Source organism: Equus caballus, chromosome 2 (genome assembly GCF_041296265.1).
Source record: "Equus caballus isolate H_3958 breed thoroughbred chromosome 2, TB-T2T, whole genome shotgun sequence".
In the NCBI taxonomy this organism is placed as follows: Eukaryota; Metazoa; Chordata; class Mammalia; order Perissodactyla; family Equidae; genus Equus; species Equus caballus.
This window is the reverse complement of record NC_091685.1, coordinates 62,881,731-62,905,441: the sequence shown is the minus strand read 5'-3', so window position 1 is coordinate 62,905,441 and position 23,711 is coordinate 62,881,731. Positions and strand designations below refer to the sequence as shown.

Below are 23,711 nucleotides of genomic sequence, written 5' to 3'. Positions count from 1 at the left end.
CTATTTTGTATGTGGGATGCTGCCACAGCATGGCTTGATGAGTAGTATGTAGGTCTGTGCCTGGGATCCAAACCTGTAAACCTTGGGCCACCAAAGTGGAGCTTACAAAATTAACCACTATGCCACTGGGCTGGCCCCTCTAATGTCTTTTCTCTGTTCTAGGATCGCATCCAGGATCTGACATTACATTGTCATGTCTCCATAGGCTTCTCTTGGCTGTGACAGTGTTTCAGACTTTCCTTGTTTTTGATGACCTTGACAGTTTTGAGTAGTACTAGTCAGGTATTTGAGGAGTACTGGTCAGACATTCCACCGGATTCATCTCTATTGAGATTCGTTTGTTTTTCTCAGGATTAGACTGGAGTTATGGGTTTAGGGGAGGAAGCTCCCAGAATTAAAGTGCCATTCTCATCACATCATGTCAAAGGTCTGTACTGTTGACATGGTTTGTGATGTTGACGTTGGCCTGGATCACCTGGCCGAGGCAGCGTCTGTCAGGTCTCTCTGCTGTGAAGTTACTCTTCCTCCCTCCTTTCCTTACTGTCCTCTTTGGGACGAAGTTGCTCTGCAAAGCCCACCCTTCCGGACAGGGAAGTTATGCCCTCTCTCCTTGAGAGTGGACTAGCTACGTAAATTATCTGGAATTTTTCTATATGGGAGATTTGTTTCTTCTCCCTCTCTTGACTTTCTTACAGTAAATTATTCCTTGAGAGAAAGTGTATTCTACTTTCTTGTTTGTTTAAGAGAATTTTAAGGCTTTGTAAAGGCCAGTGAAGTAGAAATCTGGAGATTCAGGGTTTAGTTTGAATTTTACTTAAGAGTGTGATCATTGGCAAGTCACTAATCATTCCTCCCCAAAGAAAACAGCTATCGCAGGCATCCTTGGGGGTAGTATTAATGTCATCTTATGCCTCATTAACTTTTGGCGAGCTTTGGGGGAGCAACATGAGAGGATTCAAATTCATTTCTTTAGAAGCTGATAAAGTATGTTATGAAAATATCTGCTTATTTTACTTACCTTTTCACCTGGGGGAGAAAGACAGAGAAAATCATGTCGTTCCAGTACCTCCTTTATTTTATCTGCCTCCAGTGGCTGCGCTTCTAATGTTGCACATATCAGCTTACATGTTAATGCTGAAAACATAGCTCTTTTCCTTTGGGAGTTTGACGGCCCTTGTTTCACTTTTAGTTCTGAGTTAATGCATTTAAATTGCTCCTTTGGAACATAGCTAGTTTGGAAGAGCAGTGCAATGTCCAATGAGGTGGTTAAGAAGTGTTGCCAACACCAAAGTTACTCAAAACTTAAAACGAAAGGAAATAAATCCTCAATGTCATCAACATTCTATCATTTTATTAAGAGGCCTCTCCTTATTTCATACTTCAGCCCACCTCCCTGTGGGAGGGGAGGAGACTTTACCAAGGACTCTTGAAGGAAGAGGGGATAGAGCCCTCAAGGTGATTGATCAACAGGGACAAGAATGGGAGTCAGTTTATCAGTGAAGGTGGCATATGTACTCCCCAAACTAAATAGACTTGGCCCAGGTAAATATAGTATTGATTTCTATTTAACTGTCTTCACCAAATATTCTAAAAATAAATAATGTTTGTATGGATGCTTAAGTGCCTATAGAGCACCTTTGCATGCGATATTACATTTAGTCCTCACAATGAACTCTTGATATAGGTGTTTCACCTTCTTATTTTGTGTGTGGATAAGCTGAGGCTCAGAGAGGTTAGGTGATTTGTTCCGTGTTACATCGAGATACTGGAGCAGGATCCAAAACCCAGGCATTCTGACTCCAAATCCTGAGTAATTTCCACTTCCCTATTCGCAGTCGGGACTGTAAGCCCTCTGTGTACAGACACCTCACCCATTTTGTTCCTGATGTATCCCCAGCACCTAGAACGGTGCCTGCTACATAGCAGACACTCAACAAATATTTGTTGAATGAATGAATATAAGCCTGCCATTATTAATCTTACCATTTAAGGTGGATTTAAAATACACACTTTATTCATTCAACAAATATTTATTCAGTGCTTGCTATGTACCGAGCACTTCCCACATCTATCAAAAGTGGGGGAATAAACCAAAGTTAATGATCAAAATGCTCCTTAAAGGAATTTTGCTTGTTTAAGAACTTTGGGTTTTTTCCTGTTAATGATGCCTTGGGGCTGGGGTCGAGGCAGGAATGAGAGGAAAGCAAAAATAATGTTGGGAAGGGTTAAGGATGTGAAGCAAGGTAGGGTGAGATGAAATTCTGGTAAAGGAGAGGAGCTAGGGGAAGAGAAGAGGACGTTTGTAATTCTTTTTTTTTTTTTTTTTTGGAGGAAGATTAGCCCTGAGCTAACATCTGCTGCCAATCCTCCTCTTTTTGCTGAGGAAAACTGGCCCTGAGCTAACATCCGTGCTCATCTTCCTCTACTTTATGTGTGGGACACCTACCACAGCATGGCTTACCAAGCAGTGCCGTGTCCACACCCAGGATCCGAACCTGTGAACCCCGGGCCGCCGAAGCGGAATGTGCACACTTAACTGCTCCGCCACTGGGCCAGCCCCTATAATTCTTAATACACATTTGATTCTGCATCAGACACTGATGAATGCAGTGAAAGTGTACTACTCAATCTCCCTCTCTGTCTCTCACACACACCCACACCCACACACACACAAACAACACACCCTCACTCTGGCTTGTTTTACTTCTGAGGGCGTTGAAGAATTTTCAGGCAGTAGCTTCAGTTTGAGTCCCTAAGTACAATTTTATCAAGTGGCTCCTCTCTCTACTCACCAGCCTTCATTCCCCAAATGCCTTTGTCACACATTTGAGGGAGCCCCTCATTTGTGGGCACTGTTCCTCCATCCTCCTTCTCTTAAGCTCCGGAGGCTTTGTTTAGATAGTATCTATTTGAGGCTGCTTGATGAAATGAAGGGAACACTGAACTTGGAGTCGCTATGTGACCTTGGAGGAGTTCCTTCTCCGCCCTGGGCCTCAGGGTCCATGTCTGTAAAAGGAGGGGCTGAGAGCATTCTTTATTCGTTTCCACCATGTGAAGCTGTACTGATGTAGGAATGACTATTGCATTTGTGTGACCTCTGTTATGTTATTTTAAGAAAAAAGACAGTAAGCAAACACAAACAGAAGAAAGAGAGAGTGAGAGAAGCAAGAATAACTGTCAAAAGTCGCAATTCTTTAACAGGAAACTGGTTCTGTGCAACCTTCCCATATCTGGCTACATACGCAGAGAGTCTCATTTAAAAGGTGCTATTCTTAGGCTCAGTGCACAAGAATGTAAATAAGTACTAAAAGCAAAACTTAAGTGCTAACCACATGGTTGAAATGCAAGTGAAATAAACCACGCATGAAAACCTTGCCTGCATGAGCAATAAATTTGGACTGTTTTCAATTGCTTCTCCCCAGAAACCAAATTTTCACAAAATACACCACCATTACTGCCTCTCTTTGGTGGGAAGGTGGACCTCAGCATAATCTGAGGCGAGACTATGCACCTGTGAGTAGTTTGCTCCTTAAAGCAAAATGAACCTGAGATTACAGTAATTTCAGTTGTGTGACTTTTGAGTACACAGGAGCCCTCATCACTGGTATGATCGTGGTTTCAATGACAGGTGGCATTCAAAATAGGAACTTTAATCCTTTAGCTCCCAACTAAATCAGAGAACATTTGCACTTTAAGGACTAGTTCAATCTTTCATTTATAGATGACAAAAGTAAAGCCCAGAGTAATAGAATGACTTGTCTGAAGTCCCACAGCTACTCTGACTTGTGCCAAAGCCAGAACTGGAATCTTCCACACCTGATTTCCAACGCCTGTCCCATTGCATCCTTTAGTTCAACTAATGACTATGTACTGGTTAATTGATAGATTTCATTCTGCCTCCTCAGCCTTTTTGTAAATGATCCCTTCCTATTTTCCAGTGTCTTAGTTTACCAATCAAATGATCTCTTCCTGCCAGTCTTTGAACATTGGCAGAAGGAATTTGAGGCCCAATTTACCACAACTACAACTCAAATAACGTCTAATTTCTCCAAATTTCAGTTAGGGATCACAAATTACTTGTGTGCTGGCACCAAAGATGCTGCTGACTAGGAGGCTCATGGTTTGGTGTCTCCATTGCATGCAGCTAAAGCCAATCCAACCCCGGATGGTTACATGCTAACAGCCCATGCTGGCCGCCGTGTGCTGTTGTTTAGTAAATGAAGTCAGATGAACTGAAGTTCCTGTGACTCTGAAGGGAGCCAACGTTCTAGAATTTGGTGACTATGTCTGTTTCTACTCTAAATCCGCTTAACCTCTCAGAGTGAAGGGCCTTAATCTCAGTGTTTGCATGCTGGTAACACTTATCACCTTGTTAGTTCTTTCGGGCTTCATCTGGTGCCTCTATTTCCTCCTGGAATTTGACCCCGGAACACAGGTTGTCCTGGAGGTCTCCAGTGCATTTGTCCGCTGGTAGGATCATACATTTTGTTTTGTTTTCACTGCTCCAGTGATATGTTGCCTAACATTTTGTGTGATTCTGGCTCATTGAGCTGCTGTCTTCGGAAAACAACAGATCTCTTTCCTAGGGGTAATTCCTAGTTCTGTATCTAAAGTTGCTGATGGGCATTACCGTATACTTGAGCACCTTATAGGTCATCTAACCTTTTTTATCGTAACTCACCTAGGTTTTGATGTGGTTTAGTGTTTCCAACCCAGCATTTCAAACTAGGAATTGCTTGTGTCTCTCATGAATTTTAGTGACCCCACAGAGCACTTCCACTACCAGCTTTACTGGTGAACATTTCGAACAAGAACATAGAATTTGGGGATTTGAAGAAGCCCTAAAATTCCTCTAGTCCAATGCCATTGTTATGTGGTTGTACAAGTATAGATTCAAATACCTCTAGTAGTGGAAAATTCATTACTTTCCAAGAGAGCTCATTCCATTTTGGACAGCCCTGACTATTAGAGAATGTTAAGCCAAAATGTGCTTTCTTGTACTTTCCACCTAGTGGATCTAGTTCTCGCCTCTTGGGACCATAGAAAGCATGCACCGTCCCTCCTTTATATGCAGCTCTAAGGTCATGGTTTTTTGGTTTTTTTTTTTTTCTGCTTTCCCTTCCCAACCCCCCCACCCCGTACATAGTTGTATATCTTAGTCGCAGGTCCTTCTAGTTGTGGGATGTGGGTTGCCGCCTCAACATGGCCTGACGAGCAGTGCCATGTCGGCGCCCAGGATGCGAACCCTGGGCCGCCGCAGCGGAGCGCACGAACTTAACCACTCAGCCACAGAGCCAGCCCCTAAGGTCATGTTTTTGAAGACAGCTGTGAAGTCCTCTCCCCATCTTCTGCCTTTGCCTGTGTCTTCCCTTCCTCAAGTTAAACATTCCCACTTCCTATGGAGCAGTCCTCACTATCAATGCTGCTGCATTTGCACACTTGTCTATTTGTTCCTACTCTTTGGTTTACTTTTTAAGCCAGGACTCTAATCATATCAAAAATGAATTTGGTTTTTAAACATCCTTTGGTGTAGAATCTCATCAAAAGCCTCCCCTCCATTATTTCATTCGTTCATTCAGTGTTTATTGTCAGTCATTGCTCTTCATGATAGAAATGCAACATTGAAACAAATGCAGCCATGACCTTGAATGGCTCAGGGTTCAGTAAGGAGGAGGAGGCATAAATAAAGCATGGTAAGCATTATAACAAAGGTGCACTCAGAGCAGCGGTGACACAAGGAGAGAATGATTCGGAATCAGGACACACTTCCACAGAGGAAATGCTGAAACAGGATCTTGAGGAAAGAGTAGGAATTCACCAGGAAGAAGCAGGGACGAGTACTCCACACAGGAGGAACAGCATGTGCTAAAATGCATGGAAGTTCAGTAGGATACCCTGCCTTGGAGATCTGTAAGGAGTTTGAGATGGTCTGAGAGGGGGCCACAAGGTAAGGAACAGAGAGATAGGAACTACCTAAGGCTCAGGACCTTGCACATAGTAGGGGTTCACACCACATTCCATCAGCACCCACCAAGTACAGAAACCATGTGGTCAGTTCATAACCACCAGCCAAACTAAGAGTATGAGGCTGTTTCAACTGGTGAGTTGTGATTTTCGTTTGGGGTTAATATGTAAATGAAGCACAGTCTCCCTAACTAACGGCCTGTGGGTCTAGTGGGGGTTGACGGATCAGGTGGGATTTTGCATATTTCAGAAGGGCTGGTGACTCTCTGCTTTTGAATTACACAGCTGAGTAATCTAAATAGCAACATCAGATATGGAGAGTAAGCACTTGGGGTGCTCTCCGCTTGTGTTCCTCAAGTTCTCCTCTGTGTGTGGAGAAAAGAAGCTCCAGGATAGTGTATCCCCAGCCAGTCTGTGCAGCTCCCTCTGTTCTGAGCCTGTACCGGTCTAGTTCTCCCTCTGTGCCCAAGCCTTGTCTGCCGGTGGGCTTAAGACAGGTTGGATGGGACACTTCTTTTGGATGTGTCTCTCCTTCTCCCTCCCCTGTGGATGCCCCATGCTGTGGTGCTGCCTGCAGCTGCAGTAGGGGTGTCTTCCTGGTGGAAGTGAGGGTGGGTGGTGAGGAAGATCCAGATAACCCAGTTATTGCGTCTCTCCTTCCCTACTCAGTAGCCCCCAAAGCAACTCCAGGGAGCCCTAGGAATATCAGATGTTCCATCCATCTCTCAGATTCTTGCTGAGACCTGCCAGCACTAAATGTCACTGGCACGAGGATTCAAGTGGGGCACTGAGTGGGGCACTGGTGTCACCCAAAGCAGCAAAGCCATATGACTTCACCTTCATGGTTCTGGTCACTAGAGATTTATTCTTATTTCGGAGTGAGTTGCCTTAAAGATCTCAGGTCATATCAGTTTAAAGTTCTATAGAGACAACTATTATTGAAAACCTATGGTCAAACATTGATTTTTCTCATATGTAAATCACCATGTAGTGTACGAGGTGTTGCGAGGGATTCACAGATAAGTTAGAATGGTCATTGCCCTTTACGAGCTTGGAATCTGGTTGGGGAAACAAGGCATAGCAAATTTACATGGTATTTTTGGTTTTTTGCTTTTCATATTTATAATTTCTGCTGGGCCTGTGTCCCATGTTCATGCCCCCCTCACCCTTGTACTTTGTGTGTATTTTCAGGCTGATTCTCTAAGTGGATAAAAGCAGGCATTTGCATAACAGGAAATGGCAGAAACTGAGGATTTTGTGGGTCAGGAGCCACATCCAGGTAACATCCCTATAAGATCCTTTGATGAAGTAAATAGGAACTAGTTACCATTATATAATCAAGGGCAAGTGGGTTAAGATTGCTCTTTATTCAGAAGCTGCTTTCTCATGATGCATTTTAATAGTGAATAAATATAAATTATTTCTACAACAACTAAAATAGCCCCTTCATAGTGTAGCGGACTGTCTGACCAGCAATTAAATTTGTGCCCTGTCTCCTTTAAAAGGAGTTTCCAGAAAACCAGCTTAGATTTTCTGCAGGTAGCTTCTCTTGAATGGGCAAGGTCAGGCCCCTAGAATCATTTCAGGTGCTTTCCTTACAAGGGGAAATGTAGAGTGAACCACATTGGAGACAGTGAGGGAGGCCTTCCTACCTAGAAAGCTGGGGGTGGGGGGGTGGGGGCGGGGCAGGGGGCGGGACCCTGGAGCCAAAGAGGGAGCTCTCCTTAGGAAGGTGCAGGGAAGTAACCCCTATATGCAGAAAACAGGGTGTATCACATCCTTTGTGTTTTGAGAATTGAAGAGGAAGAATGTCTTCACCGGCAGGGAATGAACCCCCTTAGGGGCAAGGGAAGCAGTGTTTCTGGGTCAGTGGGGTAGTGGCCAGCATCTGAGGCATGGCTGGGCACGCAAATGGAAAGAACTGCGATTTGGGGGCACCCTTGGTTGGGCTTAGCCCTGAAAGGGTGGAGTTGTTTTGCTTGGAAATGCTGGCAGTCTCTGGCAATGGTCAGGATCAGCAGTGAACCTGCATCGTGGGTCGGGCTGTGTGGGATCAGCATTCAAAAGTGACACCTTGTGGCAGCAAGGAGCAACAGCAGCAGTAGACTGAGGTTTCCTTCTGTGGGCTGCCCCCATGCACCCGTACTGCTCTTTCCCACGGTAATTTGGTATAAAATGATGGAAAAGGTGAGGAAGTGCTTCAGCAATTACAGGGAATAGTAAGAGTTGTGGTCCAGGTTCAGGCCAGTTCATTCCAGTTACGATTTAATATGAAGCTACTACCCTTAAATGGTATATAAATCCAAGATAGGATACTTTCTTCTTTCCAGGTGATTTTTCATTTTAGAAATTGAAGAAAAAGTTTAAAACCCTGCTGTTTTATCTAACTTCTTAGACTTTGCCTTTGTTGATAAATAAGCTTCCAGTCTCTTATCGGATTAATTGCCAGTCCTTCTGAAGTTGAAATAAAGGCCATGGATATATGGACCTGTCCCTTGTTTGACACATGTGGCTGAGATGCTGTGCAAACATCATTTACACAAAAGAGTTCCTGAGTTACAAAGTTGAGATCAAGGCCTGATGTCCTGTTGCTTTCTTCCCACAGATAGGTTGTGGAAACATCCTGGAATTCTGAGACACCTTTTGTGACACAGATAAAGTGTTCCTCGGCTGGTAACTGGCCTAAGGGCTTGAGTGGCATATTCTTTTCTTTTTTATCCCTTCCTCTCCAGCTCCAGCCACTGAGCCAGCAACCACTTGGTATTTAGTTCTAATGTAGTCTTGAAACTGAACCGAGATGAATTCTTTGAATTGAGCTCAATCATAAAGTTCGAAGGGGCTGAAGTGCAAGCTCTTTCAGTTCCCTGTCACTGCAGGAGCATGAGGTGGCAGAGCTTCAAGCTTTGGCAAACAGCATACTCTGCCCTGCAATACTCTGAGGGCTGTGGGCTGTCTCCAGAACACGGCAGAATTTGTGCTGGAAGATGCAAGGCTGAACAGAGGGGGAATGCCGCCTAAGGTATCTGGGGGACCCACACTGGGAGCCCAGTGGTGGAGATGGGCCTTCTGCTTGGGCTGCCATCCTGAGTCCCTGAGGGAAGCTCCTTCTGTGTTGTTCTTCAGGGAAGATGACTTCCCACTGTCATGCTCAGTTTGGGGCCTTCATGCCCTTATGTGAACTTAGAGTGTTATGACTCTTGGGGATCAACTTTTCTTCCAGTTCACCTCACAGCCATTTTCTAAGACACCAGCCAGCCCAGGGGCACTGGGTTAGGACCGTTTCCAATAACCTTGACCCCCAAAGACTCACTTATTGCCCCTATCTAACCAGGTGATACCACTGGGGGGGTGTTTTCTAAAATTTATCCAAAACACAATGTTTTGGTTATACCCTTTCCTGAGGGTTATGGACCCTACCAGCCCTTCACTTCATAACCAAGGGAAACCAGTAATGTGAACGAATCTTCGCAGAGCTACAAAGATCTGCTCCTCAGAGATTTGTATTCTTGCCTATGTAAGGAAGAGGCTGCTAATGTCTTTCAGTGAAGAACAGGGAAAAATTTCCGCAAATTTAATCTCTGAAGGGCATCCATCTGGCTGGGCACCCTCCAAAATTCTTGTGTTGCTTATATTTCTGCCAGCTTTCTCATTTTGCTGATGAGGAAACTGAGGCTCAAGGAGAAGAGATTTGCCCTGATCACATGGCCGATTCTTTCCTCTGCATTCTGCTCCTGATCAGTTTCTTTCCCACTTTGAAAAGACCTCCCAGAGGCCTTGTCTTGTGGCCCCACACTTAGCCTTGTCGTGGGCTTCTCTTTACACAGTTGGTTGATTTCCTAAAACTTGGCATTTGGTGGAGAATATCCAGCCACTTTGTTTCTAAGGATTTCCAAACAGATGCTTTTCATCTGGGGAGATATGTTGGGCTCCGCATTTTGGAACTAGATACAAAAAGTCCTCTGACTCTGGGAAGGAACCAGACTGGAATGGCCCAACAGTGCCTGCTTCTGAAATGAGCTTACAGGCCTACAGGGCTGGCAGGGGTCCTCTTAGACTCTTCAGGTTTGTATATTGATGGACGTCAGGCAAATATACCATGCCCCAAGACCTTTAATTTTATATAAGCTCTGTTTATCTCTAGTTGACGATGATTTATTTAAAGAACCAATGAAAAAAAGAAGACGTTCAGATCGAGACCAACGGTTCCGAGCATTTCCCTCCGTGGAACAAAGTGCTCTTAAGGAATGTGAGTGTCATGAAACTGCTATATGGCTTGTTTTAATGTGGCTCTGTTCTCTTTTCCAAATGTGTTAAAATGCTCAAAGGAAGAGAAGGTTAAATTCTGAAACAGGATGAAACATCTCCGAATGAACCTGGTGGTCCAGAAAGGGAGGCTTCATAGTCTCTGCAGAGATATCGAATTTGACAATTTATCTCTAGGAGTCTCTGGATAGGAGGGTTGTTATCAAAATAACCTCTTCCTGATTAGAAAAAAGACTGCAAAAATGGTTGGTTTGGTGCTTTAGTGGATATTTATGAGGTCCTTGCATTTTTTCTTTTTATGACCACAAGAGAGAAGAATCTAGAAGGGCTAAAGAACATGGCAAAGCAAATGCTGACTTCCGTTTCAAGGAGTTTCAGAGTAGGCTGGCTCCTTGGAGGCTCTCAGCATTGATGATTCCTATCTTCCATGAGCTGTTATCTCTAGTGTCAGATAATTTACCATCTTGTTCATTTTGCTTTTCATTTCATTTCTTTTTTTCTTGCTCTGCAATATTGAGCAGACTCCTCCTGTGGAGACCTTGTACTTGACCCCTGCCAGGTACTTCCCAGGTAATACATCTCTGTTGATTCCAGATGAAAAATTGGAGTCACGGACCAGAAGGGTTTTGAGCAACACTTATCAGAAACTTATTCAGTCTGTCTTCCTGGATGACAGTATTCCTAACGGAGTCAAGTATCTCATGTGAGTCTGATATCGGCTCCCATCAAATCTTACGTTGATGTCTTTCCTTAGGTGATTGTAGTGCTTTTCTCTAACAATGAAAGGGAATTTCCAATTAGAAACCCAGCAAAGAAGGCTGAAAATTTCTGTAGCTATGGGCCATTATTATTATGACTGATAGTTGCCATTCATTAACTGTCACTGTTGCCAGGTAATCTGCTCAATACTTTACATACATCAAATTTTGTTTAATTGTTCCAATATCCCCATAAAGTAGGAGCTGTTATTAGCAATCATCCTCATTTTAGCAGAAATTGAGGCTCAGGGAAGCCAAGACATTGACCAAAGTCACACTGTTGGTAAGTGAAAGGTCACAGAATCTAACCCAGGCTGTGTGACTCTAAGCTGTGCTCTCAACTGCTTGTGCTGAGATAACGTGAAGGACTTGAGTGACGCTGAGGCTGCAATTTCTCCTGCTCAATAAGACTTTGTGTTGCTCCTAATAATACTTCACCTTTGCGTAAGTTTTATTTCTAGGGTCAAGACTAGGTAATTTTCATACAACACAAACAAGGATGCCTCACATCTATATAGACGTTATAGAGTTTGTGTAGAATTGTCATTACCAAGTATTTTTTCATAATCTCATTTGATCCCCATGACAATTCTGTCTAGTAAACAGGGATTAATATTCCCCTTTGACCAAGGAGAGAACAAGTCACAGAAAGATGTAGTGACTTGCCTAGGATTAGAACTCAGTTCCTTTGTGTTGTAGTCCAGTGTTCTTCCCACTATGCTGTGATGACCATGACAATGTGCATTTAAAAACTGATCTAGAAACAGGCTTCTTGCCTTGATTGAAAAACCATCATTGGACCCAATCTACATTGGATTATTTGGAAGCTCTGGGGCTGGGAAGAGCTCCCTGATCAATGCCATCATCCAGCAAGAAATGTTTCTACCTGTGTCTGGAGAAAGTATATGTACGTCATGTATTGTACAAGTGAGCTCGGGCTGCTGTGAACAGTATGAGGCCAAAATCCACCTTCTCTCTGACCAGGTAAGTGGCTCCTGCCTGCTTTCTTCCTGCCTTCCTTGCTTGCTTCCTTCCTCCTTCCGTCCCTGTTTTCCTCCCTTTCTCCCTGTTTCCCTTCCTCTTTCCCTCTCTTCCTTCCTTCCTTCCTTTTCTTTCTTTCCTTCTCCCTCTCTCTTAGCGATTAATATAATCTTAGAGATTATATTCCTTTTAAATATAGCTCATGCCTTTGTTGAATGAAAACAACATAGTACAGAATGAGAAAGTTCAATAGAGTGAGATGGGGTTTCTAGCCTTAGTTCTGTCACAACTTGTTATGGGACTTTGGGCAAGCCATTTCCCTCTTTGGGTCCCTGTTTCCTCATCAACAAACCAGGGAGATTGGGTTAGATGATCCCTTGCTGGATTAGATGATTTTAGATTTCCTGAATATGCAGCCCTCTTGCCCTCCACAGGGACAGTGGACTCTTCGCTTTGTCATTGTTTTCCATATCTTTGTCATGAGGGGCTTGGCTCTACTCTCTCTTGGCAGGAGTGGAAGGAGGAGTTGAAGAACTTGACTAAACTCCTACACAGGACGGAGGAGCTGGGCAGAGAAGAGGCAGATAAGTGGGACAGGGATGATGCAGTGGAGGAAGCCATCTGGAAGCTACAAATACTTTACGGAAATGGGGCGGAAAGGAAGAACTATGAGGAGTTACTAAGGGCCAAGCCCAAAGGAAAAATTCCCACCTCCAGAATCATCACCCTCAAGGCAGAAGAGGTAGCTTCAAGATTTTTTTAAATTTTGTCATGCATCTCAAATATAATAATTGAATTCATTTGGGGGATTTGCTCAAGGTACAGTGTTTTTATTGGAAATAAGTTGATACCCAAATCATAAGTATCCATGACCAAGTTATTTTTCATTATTTATGGCTGTCAAATGGGAATTTTTAGTGTCTGAATGGGGAAGCTTTTGTGCACAGGAAAGGTTATTTACAGTTACTTGAGAATTAATTAAGAATGTTTTTGGCTGCAAATGATTTTTTTAAAAACCCCAACTTATAATGGCTTAAACAAATAGGGACTTATTCATTTTCTCACATGAGAAGTCTGGAGGCAGTTGGGTTTGTGGGTTGGCTCAGTGGCTCAACAATGTCAAGATCAACATCTCTCTGGTTCCCTTGGCCTTCCATCATATTTATTACCTCATAGTCATAGATTGCTATTGAATTGTTAGACTTCAAAGCTAGCTTCATGGAAGGCAGAAATGGATAAAAAGGTGGTACCAACCATATCTCCTCTTTCACTGGGAAGTAAAAGCTTTCCCAGAAAGACCCCAACAATTTTCTGTGTAGATTTTCTTGTTCAGAACTGAGTCACATGGCCTTTCCAAAGCTGACAGGGAGTCTAGAGAAAGCAAGAAGCAGAGTTGCCATGATTGGCTGAGACCAATCTCAATCTACCACCTAAACAAACACACAGCCAATCAGGATTCTGCTGGCATGGATGAAGGACAGGATGGATATTGGATATGCAACTCGTAGGACAATGCTCTCCTCACTTTTATAATCAATATTCATCTTATTAAATGGAGTTTCCATTTTAAAGGAAAATACTTGTGGAGCTAATATCTAATTTATTAAAATTGTACATTTGAAAATCTTGTTTTTCTTGTATCTTAAAATTCATCTTTAAAATATTATTCTGTTTATAAATCTGACATTTTTTTGTATAAAATAAAAACAATTACTTACACTTATTCTGAAAGTTAATGTTGAATTTTCTCCTATGTTTAACATAGCAAATCTTCCTTGTATAATTAATACTACTTAAAACAATTAATCATATTTCCTTAGAGTTTTGCTATTATAGCTCAAGTTTAATATATTCAGTTCTCTCAAAAAATTTTAAATACTTGACCAGGCATACTTAGAAGTCAAATGAATGAAACTTTCAAGGCACTTAGCTCTTGTACGTCTAGGAAATCAAACAAATGTAGTAGCCATTTCCTTTATTTAAATGGATATTACTATTAAAAATAATTACCTTCCTAATATCTAGAACACAGACTGAACATGTTCAAAGAAACACAATGATTACAAAACTGGTTGCGCACTTTATCTGAATACACACAACTCACACTAATCTATCAAGATTATATTTCTTCACTACTCTGTATTTAGAAATATTCCTTCCCAGTGTTACAGATTTACCCATTGAAACAGGGGCACAGAATTACCATCTCAGTGAGTAAGAGCACAACTTCAGAGTTTGGGTCAGGGATTCTAGACTAGAATGAGAGATCTGAGTTGGCCTCCCAGAATGGTTTGCCCTGAGCCAGTTTATTGGCTTGAGCCCTCTTCTTATAGAAAGGAACTTTTCAAGCCCATGCTTTTTCTATTATGTTGCCCTTATTGTATCTGCTTAAACTTTTATCATCTACTCTTTCACAATTTCTCGTTATTTGATTATAATTGATAAATCTGTCATTCCCTACCCAGATTGCAACAAACCCTCTGATTTAATCTCAACTCTCCTAAGAATTTACTTTCTTGTCTTTCTTTCAGGACCATTCTATCAATATTTATTAACAGTGACCACCATACATCCCAAATCTTCTGTCACCTGAAGTATCCCCATAGAGAGTCACTGCCATACATAGTTATTGGCATGAATGCATCATTGACCCAAGATATGTTTAGGTTGGAGCAATAGGCTGAGAGCCATTCCCCATCCTGCCCACCATCATTAAAACATTCTGGAAATGCCTACATGTCATGACATGTTTTGTACGTGGAAGATAAATTTTAAAAATCTTTTTAAAGATCAATTTCAGACCAATTTTAAATTTGGAAAATATGGTCACCATATCACTGTCAATTTCCTATAATCATGGCTTTCTGGTAATTAAAGTGTTCACGTTAGCTATGTGGGAAAAATGCTCTCTCTCCAAAATGTAGAGAACTGCATATTACATTAATTTTAGAATTGAAATGGAATTTAGAAGATAAAATTATTATCCAGTGAAGCTGTAACTTTCCTGAAGTCCCATTCTAACTGGCTCTGGTTTCTTCATCTGTAAATTAAGGAGCTTGAACTTCCTGATCTCCAGGGTCTTTTCTGGCTCTCAGAGTCTAGACCCTTGCAGACTGCATTACAGACCTCCTGGTGCCTGTTGCCCAGTGCTGCTGCTTACCATTACTCAGTGTACCTTCACTGAACCTGAATCACGGCCAGTCCAGGACAGAAGAGCAGGGAGAATATCTAGTGTGTGTGACTTTGTCCTTCCTCAGGCAGGAGAGCTGTCCATCAAGCTGGACCCCTACATCCGGACTCAGAGGAGAGACTGGGATGGAGAATCAGCTGAGACACAAATCTGGCCCTTGATCAAACAGGTGGAAGTGACTCTTCCCAAATCAGAGCTGATTCCAGAAGGAGTTGTGTTAGTGGACATTCCAGGCACAGGTGACTTCAACAGCAAGAGGGATGAGATGTGGAAAAAGGTGATTCTGTTTCTTATGGCTTCGTTCCCTCTTCCCTCAACTCCTCCAGCCTTTCTAAAGCAACAAAGAATGCTCCACTTTCAGCTGAAGGCACTTTATGAGCTCAGGAGAGTTAAATTCTGTTTTTTGTGTTCTAAGCCTCAGAGCAATGGCAGGATATGGGTGGCCAGAAAAATGAGGGGAGAGGGGGGCATTCATGGGGTAGGCCTGGTGGCCGGAACAAGGATATGTGATATATGAGAAGGGTCAGCAGTAGAGTGGCCTAAGAGAAAGTAAAGGAAACAAAAACCCAGTGGGAAAGGGAGGCCAAGATTTGGGTACAAAGCAGAGAAGCCAACAGCCAAGCACCAAGGAACCAGGAGGCTGCTACCGCGATTGCTTGTAAGGAATAGAAATCCACAAAAGCAATGCGGTTAATCAAGAGACTAGAAAGGATGTCGTGAGACACGTCTCTCTGGTCCTCTGCGTGGTCTCTTGTGACTCCTCTTTCTGCATTTCTCTGCAGAGTCCTGCTGCCCTCCTAGCTTTCTCTGCTTAGCTGTTAGATCTGTGTTGTGGAAGATGACCACCCTAGCCCTGTGTCTACGTGACGTTTTAGTTCATGTGCTCATGACTGTCTGACAATAGTCTCTAAGTGTTTTAGTTTCAATTCCTAAGAACAAAAATGTGATTGATTACTGCCCAGATGATGGATTAACTCTCTCTGGATAAAGTATCCATCCCTACTGCAGTCAGCTGTGGCTGAAGGTGATGGTTGACATGAAAGTCCAGCCTTCCAGCCAAAATCTTGGGGAGGGTTTCAATTCCCAGCTAATGAGGTAATGACGTATGAGCTGACCAGGCACCCCCAGATGTGTCTACAGCCAGAGAGATAAGCATTGGGGTAGTCTGATCTGCATGTAATGATTAGAGGTTGAAGTATTTTTAAGAATTTATCTCTGGGGGGCGGCCCGGTGGCGCAGCGGTTAAGTGTGCACATTCCACTTCGGCGGCCCGGGGTTCACCGGTTCGGATCCCAGGTGCGTACTTGGCACCACTTGTCAAGCCATGCTGCAGTAGGCGTCCCATGTATAAAGTAGAGGGAGATGGGCATGGAGGATAGCTCATGGCCAGCCTTCCTCAGCAAAAAGAGGAGGATTGGCAGCAGTTAGCTCAGGGCTAATCTTCCTCAAAACAAAAAAAAGAATTTATCTCTGTTCAATTTGCTTTTCATTCATTAAACACATGTAATATCTAAGACAAGGTACTAAGCACTGAAGCTGCAAAGATTGTAGCTAATAATAATAACACTAGCAGACATTTACTGAGCATTTTCTTTGTGCTAGGCACTGTCCTCAGTGAAGTAAGTTGCCCATTGTAACACTGAGGATTTTAAACTGGGCAAGATGGCTCGGGAGCCTCTCTGCTCTTAACCCTCTATATCCTGATGATCAAACAGAACTAAATGAAAAGATGCAGAGCATGACCTTTAGTGTTAAGAAGAGTGTGTATGTGTATAATGTTTGTAAATGCACAGCAAAAGTAAGACCCTGCCTTCTGGAAGAATATACACCCCACCGTTAACAGCACTTTCTGTGTTTACTACCACTCTTTGCTCATACACCTTTGTATTGTTTGTGTATTTTGCATGGACATGTATTACCTTTACAATGGAAAAGTTGAAAGCAAAATAAAACAATGTTGAGTGAGAAGCAGAGCTTTCCCACAAGGGGCCTAGAGTCCAATAGGACAGATGAAACATGCGGATGACTAAATAGATGGCAGGAAGTGTTGAAAGGAGGACAAGGTACTGTGAACACTCAAAAATAGAAATCACCCCCAACAAGAGATCTCATTCCCTCAACAAACACCCACTGAGCATCTGCTCAACTTGGTGGGAGGTTCTGGATGGACAGAGACAGAGTCCTTGCCCTTGGGAGTCTCGTAGTCCAGAAGCAGGTCAACTGGTCACACTAACAAACCGTATTACTTAAAGATGAGACCACAAGGTGATGAATTCCTTCTGGAGGTGGGTGAGGCTTCAGGGAGGACACTTTAGGTCAGCCTCCATTGGGCAGAGAAGACAGCTGCCTTCTGAGGTGGGATTGCTGAGCACCATTCCACGCCAGAGAGCAGCACTAGCAAAGCCCCAGAGTGCTGGTGGGGGAAGGATGAGTCTTCCTGGGTGGCTGGGGGGAAGAGGGTGTGAGGGGTGTAGAGCAGAGAGGCGCAGAAGACAAGCCTGGAGAAGTTGGGGGTGGACTTTGATACTGCGCTTCCTGGGGAAGCGTGAAGGGCACGAGGGACTGGGGCATGTGATAGAGAAAGAAAGGGCGTCTTTAGGCAGAAGGAGCTTAGGAGCACAGGGTGGGCACATGGGAACACAGGACGAGAGCTGGAAGGGGACTGAGAGGAGGTCCAGTAACATTGAGAGCACTGTCAGTGCAGCAGCTATCGCAGGATTCACTTCAGGACCACTGATTCTCTGCTGTGTGTAGATGTTAAATTCTGCAGATTTGTGCTAAATGAATGATTGTGAACTGGGGGAGCTTTGTGACTGTAGTTTCCAATCAAGAACTAGTGCAGGGTGACAGCTTACAGATAATCTAGCCTATGCCCTCACTTTACAGATGAGGAAATGAAGGCTCAGAAAGGGGAAGTAATTTGCCCAAGACCCCACAGCTACTGAGTGGCAAAATCTGAATCAGAATGTTCCTACCTTCCCAGCTGAGGCTCTATCTCACCCTCAAGAAGTCCCTAACAGTTCCTTTAAGGTGAAGGCAGTCCCAGCTTCCTTGGTCAGTCTGTTCAGGCCTGGCCATCAGAGCCTTTATTTCTGCAGGATCTTGGCTCTTGGAGTGTTCCAGGCTGGGCCCAGGGAACAACATCCTAGGGAGGCAGCCAGCCTCTCCCTGGATGGAGCCATGGCTGCTGCCAGTTCAGATATGCCGGGCAGCTTATCAAAGCCCTCTCAGAACAGAGGAGCCAGCAGACCTGGCTCTGAGCACCCGCTCTGAGGAGGTCGGGCTGAAGGGGAGCGATGGTTCCCAGCCTGCTTTGCTTGGCCTCAGCTCCCATGCATTCTTGTGGTTTGCGATAGTCTCTCTCAAGAAGTTACTAAAGAGTCCCCTCTTTCCAGGGAGCAGAGCACAGTGCCTCCTCCTCTGGCCTCTCCAGCTGCCAGTTTTGTCTTCCCTAAGCTAAAACTGTTACGAGTTCAGACGTCCCTGTTCTGCCACCTAGAAGTCGTGCGACTTTAGGCATGTCCCCTGACCTCTCTGAGGCCCATTCTCATCACGGGGAGGGAGGGCGGTGGGGGTGGTGGAGTGGTCATCCCACCCCCTCGTTAAGTCCAGTCGCTCTTGTCTTATAGATAGGCTTTTTTATGTCTTCCACAACTATAACTTTACCACATCCTGGCAGTCAGGAGCTTTATGTAAGGCCTGAAATTTACCCACTGCAACCTTTTTGTTGCAGTCCTCTTCTCACGTTAATAAACATTTACTAAGCACCTGTAGTTTACCAGGACTATGGGGACTGCAAAGGTGAAAGAGGCCCTGCCCTCAAGGAGCTCACACCCTGGTATCCTACCATCTTCCAAACCTGATTGAATAGCCTGAAGCTTCCCTAAATTGATTATAATTGGGGAAGTGGGATGGAGCAATTGTTTTTACTTTTCTACCTAAACATGAGTCCATCCACATAGGGAGGAGGTTCAGGACCCATAGTTGTATGGCCTTAAGCTGGTCCTTTGCGTCTCAGGGTCCGTTACCTTCTCTACAAAACAACTAAGTTTGCTGTAGAGATTGGTGCTTTTACAACAGTGATCCACGAAGTGGGGAGATTTATTAACAGAGGGTAGGGGGCACTGAGCAGGTCGGGGCTTCAAACCCTCCACCCCAAATTCAACTAAAGCAGTTCTATTTTTAAAAATCAAGGTTGACAACTGGAATTATTTCTAAGATTTCATTGGAAAGAGGCTCCACTGCTAAAAACAAGCTTGAAACCCACTGTTCTAGATCAAGGTTTCTCAGCCTCAGCACTATCCACATTTTGGGCCAGATAATTCTTTGTTGTCGGAGGGCTGACTTGGGCATTATAATGTGTTTAGCGGCATCCTTGGCCTCTACCCTCTAATGCCCCCTAAGTCATAACAGTTAAAAATGTCTCCAGATATTGCCAAATGTCCTCTGGTACAAAATTGCCACTAGTTAAAATCCATTGCTATAGAGTAAAATAATCATTTAATTAGCAAGTCGCAAACTTGTCGCGCCATTATATGCAAAGTGCTGTCCTAAGAAACCACAAATAAGCTTAATCCCTGAGTTAGACCAGCTTTTCATTTATATGGAGGGATAAGAGAAGTGAAACAATACAGTAAGAGAGATGTCACAACATTTCTCAAGGCAACACGTGATTACCAGTCACATGAAAGTTGCATATTTGATAAAGCAATATTTATGCTGTTAATCGTAAGTTATATGATTTCATGTTCATTGACCTTTGCAATGTGAATCATATGGTTTCTGGCTCCCTGCTGCAGCATGATGACAGTGTGCTGAATATGCAGGGGCAGTCAAACATCAAAATGATGCCCGGTGATGGTAGCTTTGGGCTGGATACATGATCAGAACTATTTCTGGAAAAACAATAATTTCCCCAGAGGACAACTGAGGTAAAGCAAGCCAGTGATGGATCTGGGACTGGAGGTCTGATATCTTGAATTGTTTCAATCACTAATGCCACAAACATCTGTGAAGCCTCCGGTATGGGCTAAGCGCTGTGCTTGAGGTGATATGGATTCCAAGCTGAAAGGTGCAGCCCCTTCCCATTTGGTGCTCACAATGTGTGTGTGTGTTGAGGAGGGGTGCAGAGTGCCGACCCTGCACAATAACTCTATCTGAGAGGCACTGTGGCAGGTAAGTCCAGCTGCTGTAGGATGCAGAGGAGGAGTGGCCCACCCATCCTCAGGTGGCCCTTAGCAGAGTCTTGAAGGGCAAATGGAGTTCAAGCAGAGAGGTTATGGCAAGTGAAATACTACTTGTATTCTTAAACATATTGTGGTCATGTTTCACAGACCATTGATAAATGCTCAGTGATCTGGGTGATCAGCGACATTGAAAGAGTTTCTGGAGGGAGAGCCCATGAAAACCTTCTGAATGAGAGCATCAAAGCCTGCCAGAGGGGTTTCTGCAGGGACGTTGCCCTGGTGGTCACCAAGAGCGACAAACTCCACTTGCCAGAATATCTAAGGTACCGTGCTGAGCTTGCCAAGGTGTAGGCTTCCCTCCCTGGGTCCCGACTGCCTTAAAGACAGCACTTTGACTCATGGGCATTGTGAACTTAGGAAAGTAACTGTTGGGGATGAAAGAGAAGTCTGAGTGACTTCCTAGGACATCTGCACCCTTGGGTAGATTGTCTTGGGAATCCGAACCATGTGGCCTCTCTTCTGGAGTAGCTGCTTAACAAGCTAACAGGCTGTCCTCTACACAGCTCCAGGGGTGCCACTCACGCGTACGGAATGCAAAGAGCACCCCCTGGAGTTGTGCAGTGTGACAGTCCTGTCTGCCCCCCGCAGATATGGAAAGCCTAGATACTCCACAGCTAATAGGCACTTTCTGTAATCCTGTCTGGCATGGCACAGCTTTGAAGTGTCTGATTCTGTTCCAGATTTGTCTGCTCCTAAGGCTTTATACCCATTTGGAGCAAGGTTCTCAAAGTTTTAGAACTTTGGCTAAAAGTAAAAGCATTCTTACAGAGTCATATTCTAACAGAAAATAATGAAAGATAAGCATTTAGGGCTTACTAGATGTTACTCTCTGTTGATTTCCGTGTAGATCTCCATTCCCCCTGGAACTAGGAAGACTATTACTTATCTTCCATATTGGGACTTTGAAAGTGAAAGGGGGGTGTTATTAACTCACACAGAGGAGCAGCAGGTATAAACTGGTCTGTCCTGGGTACACAGGGCATATGATCATGGGATATAACGTTGTTGCTGCTTCTCTGCTCTAACCAAAGCTTCTTTACCTGTCACCTTTGCCATTTCCCCTATCCCTACTGAAGCTTCCCCTATCCTGCTGTCTCCAGGAATTCTCTCAGCAGAGAAAACTTCCAGGGTGAGAAATAGGCTAAGGCTTTTCCCCCTAACTTCTTGCTTTCATGATCTGGGTTGGAATTTCTGCTTCGTTTTTTTTTTCCCTATGAATTCCCTTTACCCCAACCCCTACCACAGAATAGTATCTCAGTCTCCCCCTTTGCAATGCCAACTCTAAAACTAAACATAATTCAGTCAAACTTAGTAAATGTTTATTTAACACTGTGGTAGGGGTTGCAGATTCAGAGAGGCATACTGCCTAGTGGCTGAGGTCACTGTCTTAAAAGAGGGTTAGAGGTTATGTGAGAGGGACAAGCAAAGTGTTATGGGAACCCAGAGAGAGGGGGCTGCGTTTTGACTGGGCCAAGGGGTGGGATCACAGAAAATTCCACTGACTACAAAATATTGAGAAATAAAGACACTTTGTTCAAATGGACACTGGAGGTGGATCAGAAGAGAGAGTGTTTGGACCCAAAAAAAGAGCTTATGCAACGGCATCAAGACATGACAGTACAGTATGCTCTGCTTTCAGGGAAATTCGAAAGACTGCCATGACACGTAATGAGTTAAGTAACATTTTACTTAACAGTGTACATTTTTCATTTCAGGGAAAGAAAAGTGAGAAATGTAAGTATGGACTAGTTTTTATTTTTTATTTTTTAAGCTCTATTGAGATATAATTGACATACAAAAAACTGTACACATTTAATGTGAACATCTTGATGAGTTTGGACACGCATGAACTAATTATTTTTAAATAATACTTTTTATGATTAATATTATGTAATTCAAATACATGCACATGTGTGTGGCCAAATGAAGACTGAAAAAATGTGTCTTATCACTTCATCACTCTTCATAACCCTGGACTCTTTGCCATGCTTTTATTTCTTTTCACAATCTAGCAAGCTATTCAAAGTCAGCGAGAGGCTGTTTTAGAAAGAAATGCAGTGATAAAACTACAGAGGAATAAAATTCTCAAGGAAAAGCTAACGGTGAGTTAACAGATTTCTCTATGTATTTTTCTGCTTTTCAACAACTCAGATTTTGAGAAAAAAACATTTATTTGGTCTTGTGTGTTAGCCAGGGCAAAAGATTTGGATTAGACAATTTTTACTTAACTTAGTCCTATTGATTAATAACTTTGTGACCTTAGGCAAATTACTGTACCTCTCTGAGCCTCCATTTTCTCACCTGTAAAATGGGGAAATAATAACATCTACCTCCTCTGATGTTAGAAGGACTGAATGGGCACACGGTCTACTGAGCCATACGTGCAGTTAAAATCAGGGATCAGCAGACGGTTTAAGGTGTTCTTCACCAGAGGAGTGCATAGGGTGCTGTGGGAACACAGAAGAAGGATGCCCAAGTCACGCTGGCAGTCATGGAGGTGGTACTGGGGAGAGGTTCAGAGAAAACTCCTCACCCTCTTGAGCAGAATTGTAAAGAGCCAGGAGTCTTTAGTGGGGTGAAGAAGTAGGAGAAAGGGCATTTGAGATGGAGGAAAGGACGTGATTGCAAAAGCCTGCTCTGTTCAGTAATCTATATGCCAGTAGTTTGAATGGCTCAGCAGAGGGCATATGCAGGAGTGTTGGGAGATAAGGCCTGAGCTGTATTTTTCAAGCTTGTGCAGTCGTTCTGTGGGAATCTTGGTGTTTTCTTAAATTATTTTTATTATTCTGTCACTAAAATGGGTACAACATAAAACTCCCTACTATAATAATCTTATACAACTATATAACTGAAATCAATTTTAGGATAAAATATTTTTTTCATCTTTCAAAACTTTTTATTGAAAGTAAAAAATATACAGAAAAGTGCGGAAGTCATAAGTGTACAGCTCAATGAATTTTCACAAAGTGAACATACAAGATAAAATATTTTTAAAAAATATAAATATTCTATCAGAGTTAGTACAATGCAATAGATGATTGGTTTTCCTGAGACTAAATCTTCAGTGCTGGGTTTTGTAGTGAAAACATGTGGCCTTATGTCCAGTTCTATATTTAATTGCGTTCTGTATTTTGACTTCAGTTATATTGATGCAGAAAATGTCTGATGTACAATGTGGAATTGAAAATTTCAAAGCTTTTTTTCCTAATTCAGAATAATCAGACCTTGTACTTAAGCCAAATCCTTCTACCAAGCCATTCTTGAATGCTGGTTTTACTGAGGGAGTAACTCAGTAAAGCTGTTCTTATT

The 23,711-nt window shown here is 43.2% G+C and overlaps 1 protein-coding gene across 6 annotated transcripts in view; it reads left to right on the top strand.

The window, feature by feature from the left end:
• Nucleotides 1-23,711, top strand: part of NUGGC (nuclear GTPase, germinal center associated) — a 54,324-nt gene that overhangs the window by 4,501 nt on the left and 26,112 nt on the right. For 3 of the 6 annotated variants that reach the window (XM_070261275.1, XM_070261276.1, XM_001492998.5), the window contains 9 exons: nt 7,156-7,243; nt 10,106-10,210; nt 10,822-10,930; nt 11,747-11,969; nt 12,478-12,708; nt 15,224-15,433; nt 20,490-20,665; nt 22,118-22,136; nt 22,415-22,504. In XM_070261275.1, coding sequence (XP_070117376.1) covers nt 7,201-7,243; nt 10,106-10,210; nt 10,822-10,930; nt 11,747-11,969; nt 12,478-12,708; nt 15,224-15,433; nt 20,490-20,665; nt 22,118-22,136; nt 22,415-22,504 — 1,206 coding nt within the window. In that variant the 5' untranslated portion in view covers nt 7,156-7,200. The remainder of the gene's footprint in view (nt 1-7,155; nt 7,244-10,105; nt 10,211-10,821; nt 10,931-11,746; nt 11,970-12,477; nt 12,709-15,223; nt 15,434-20,489; nt 20,666-22,117; nt 22,137-22,414; nt 22,505-23,711) is intronic. The other 3 variants (XM_070261278.1, XM_070261277.1, XM_023636205.2) reach the window with 2 other exon arrangements.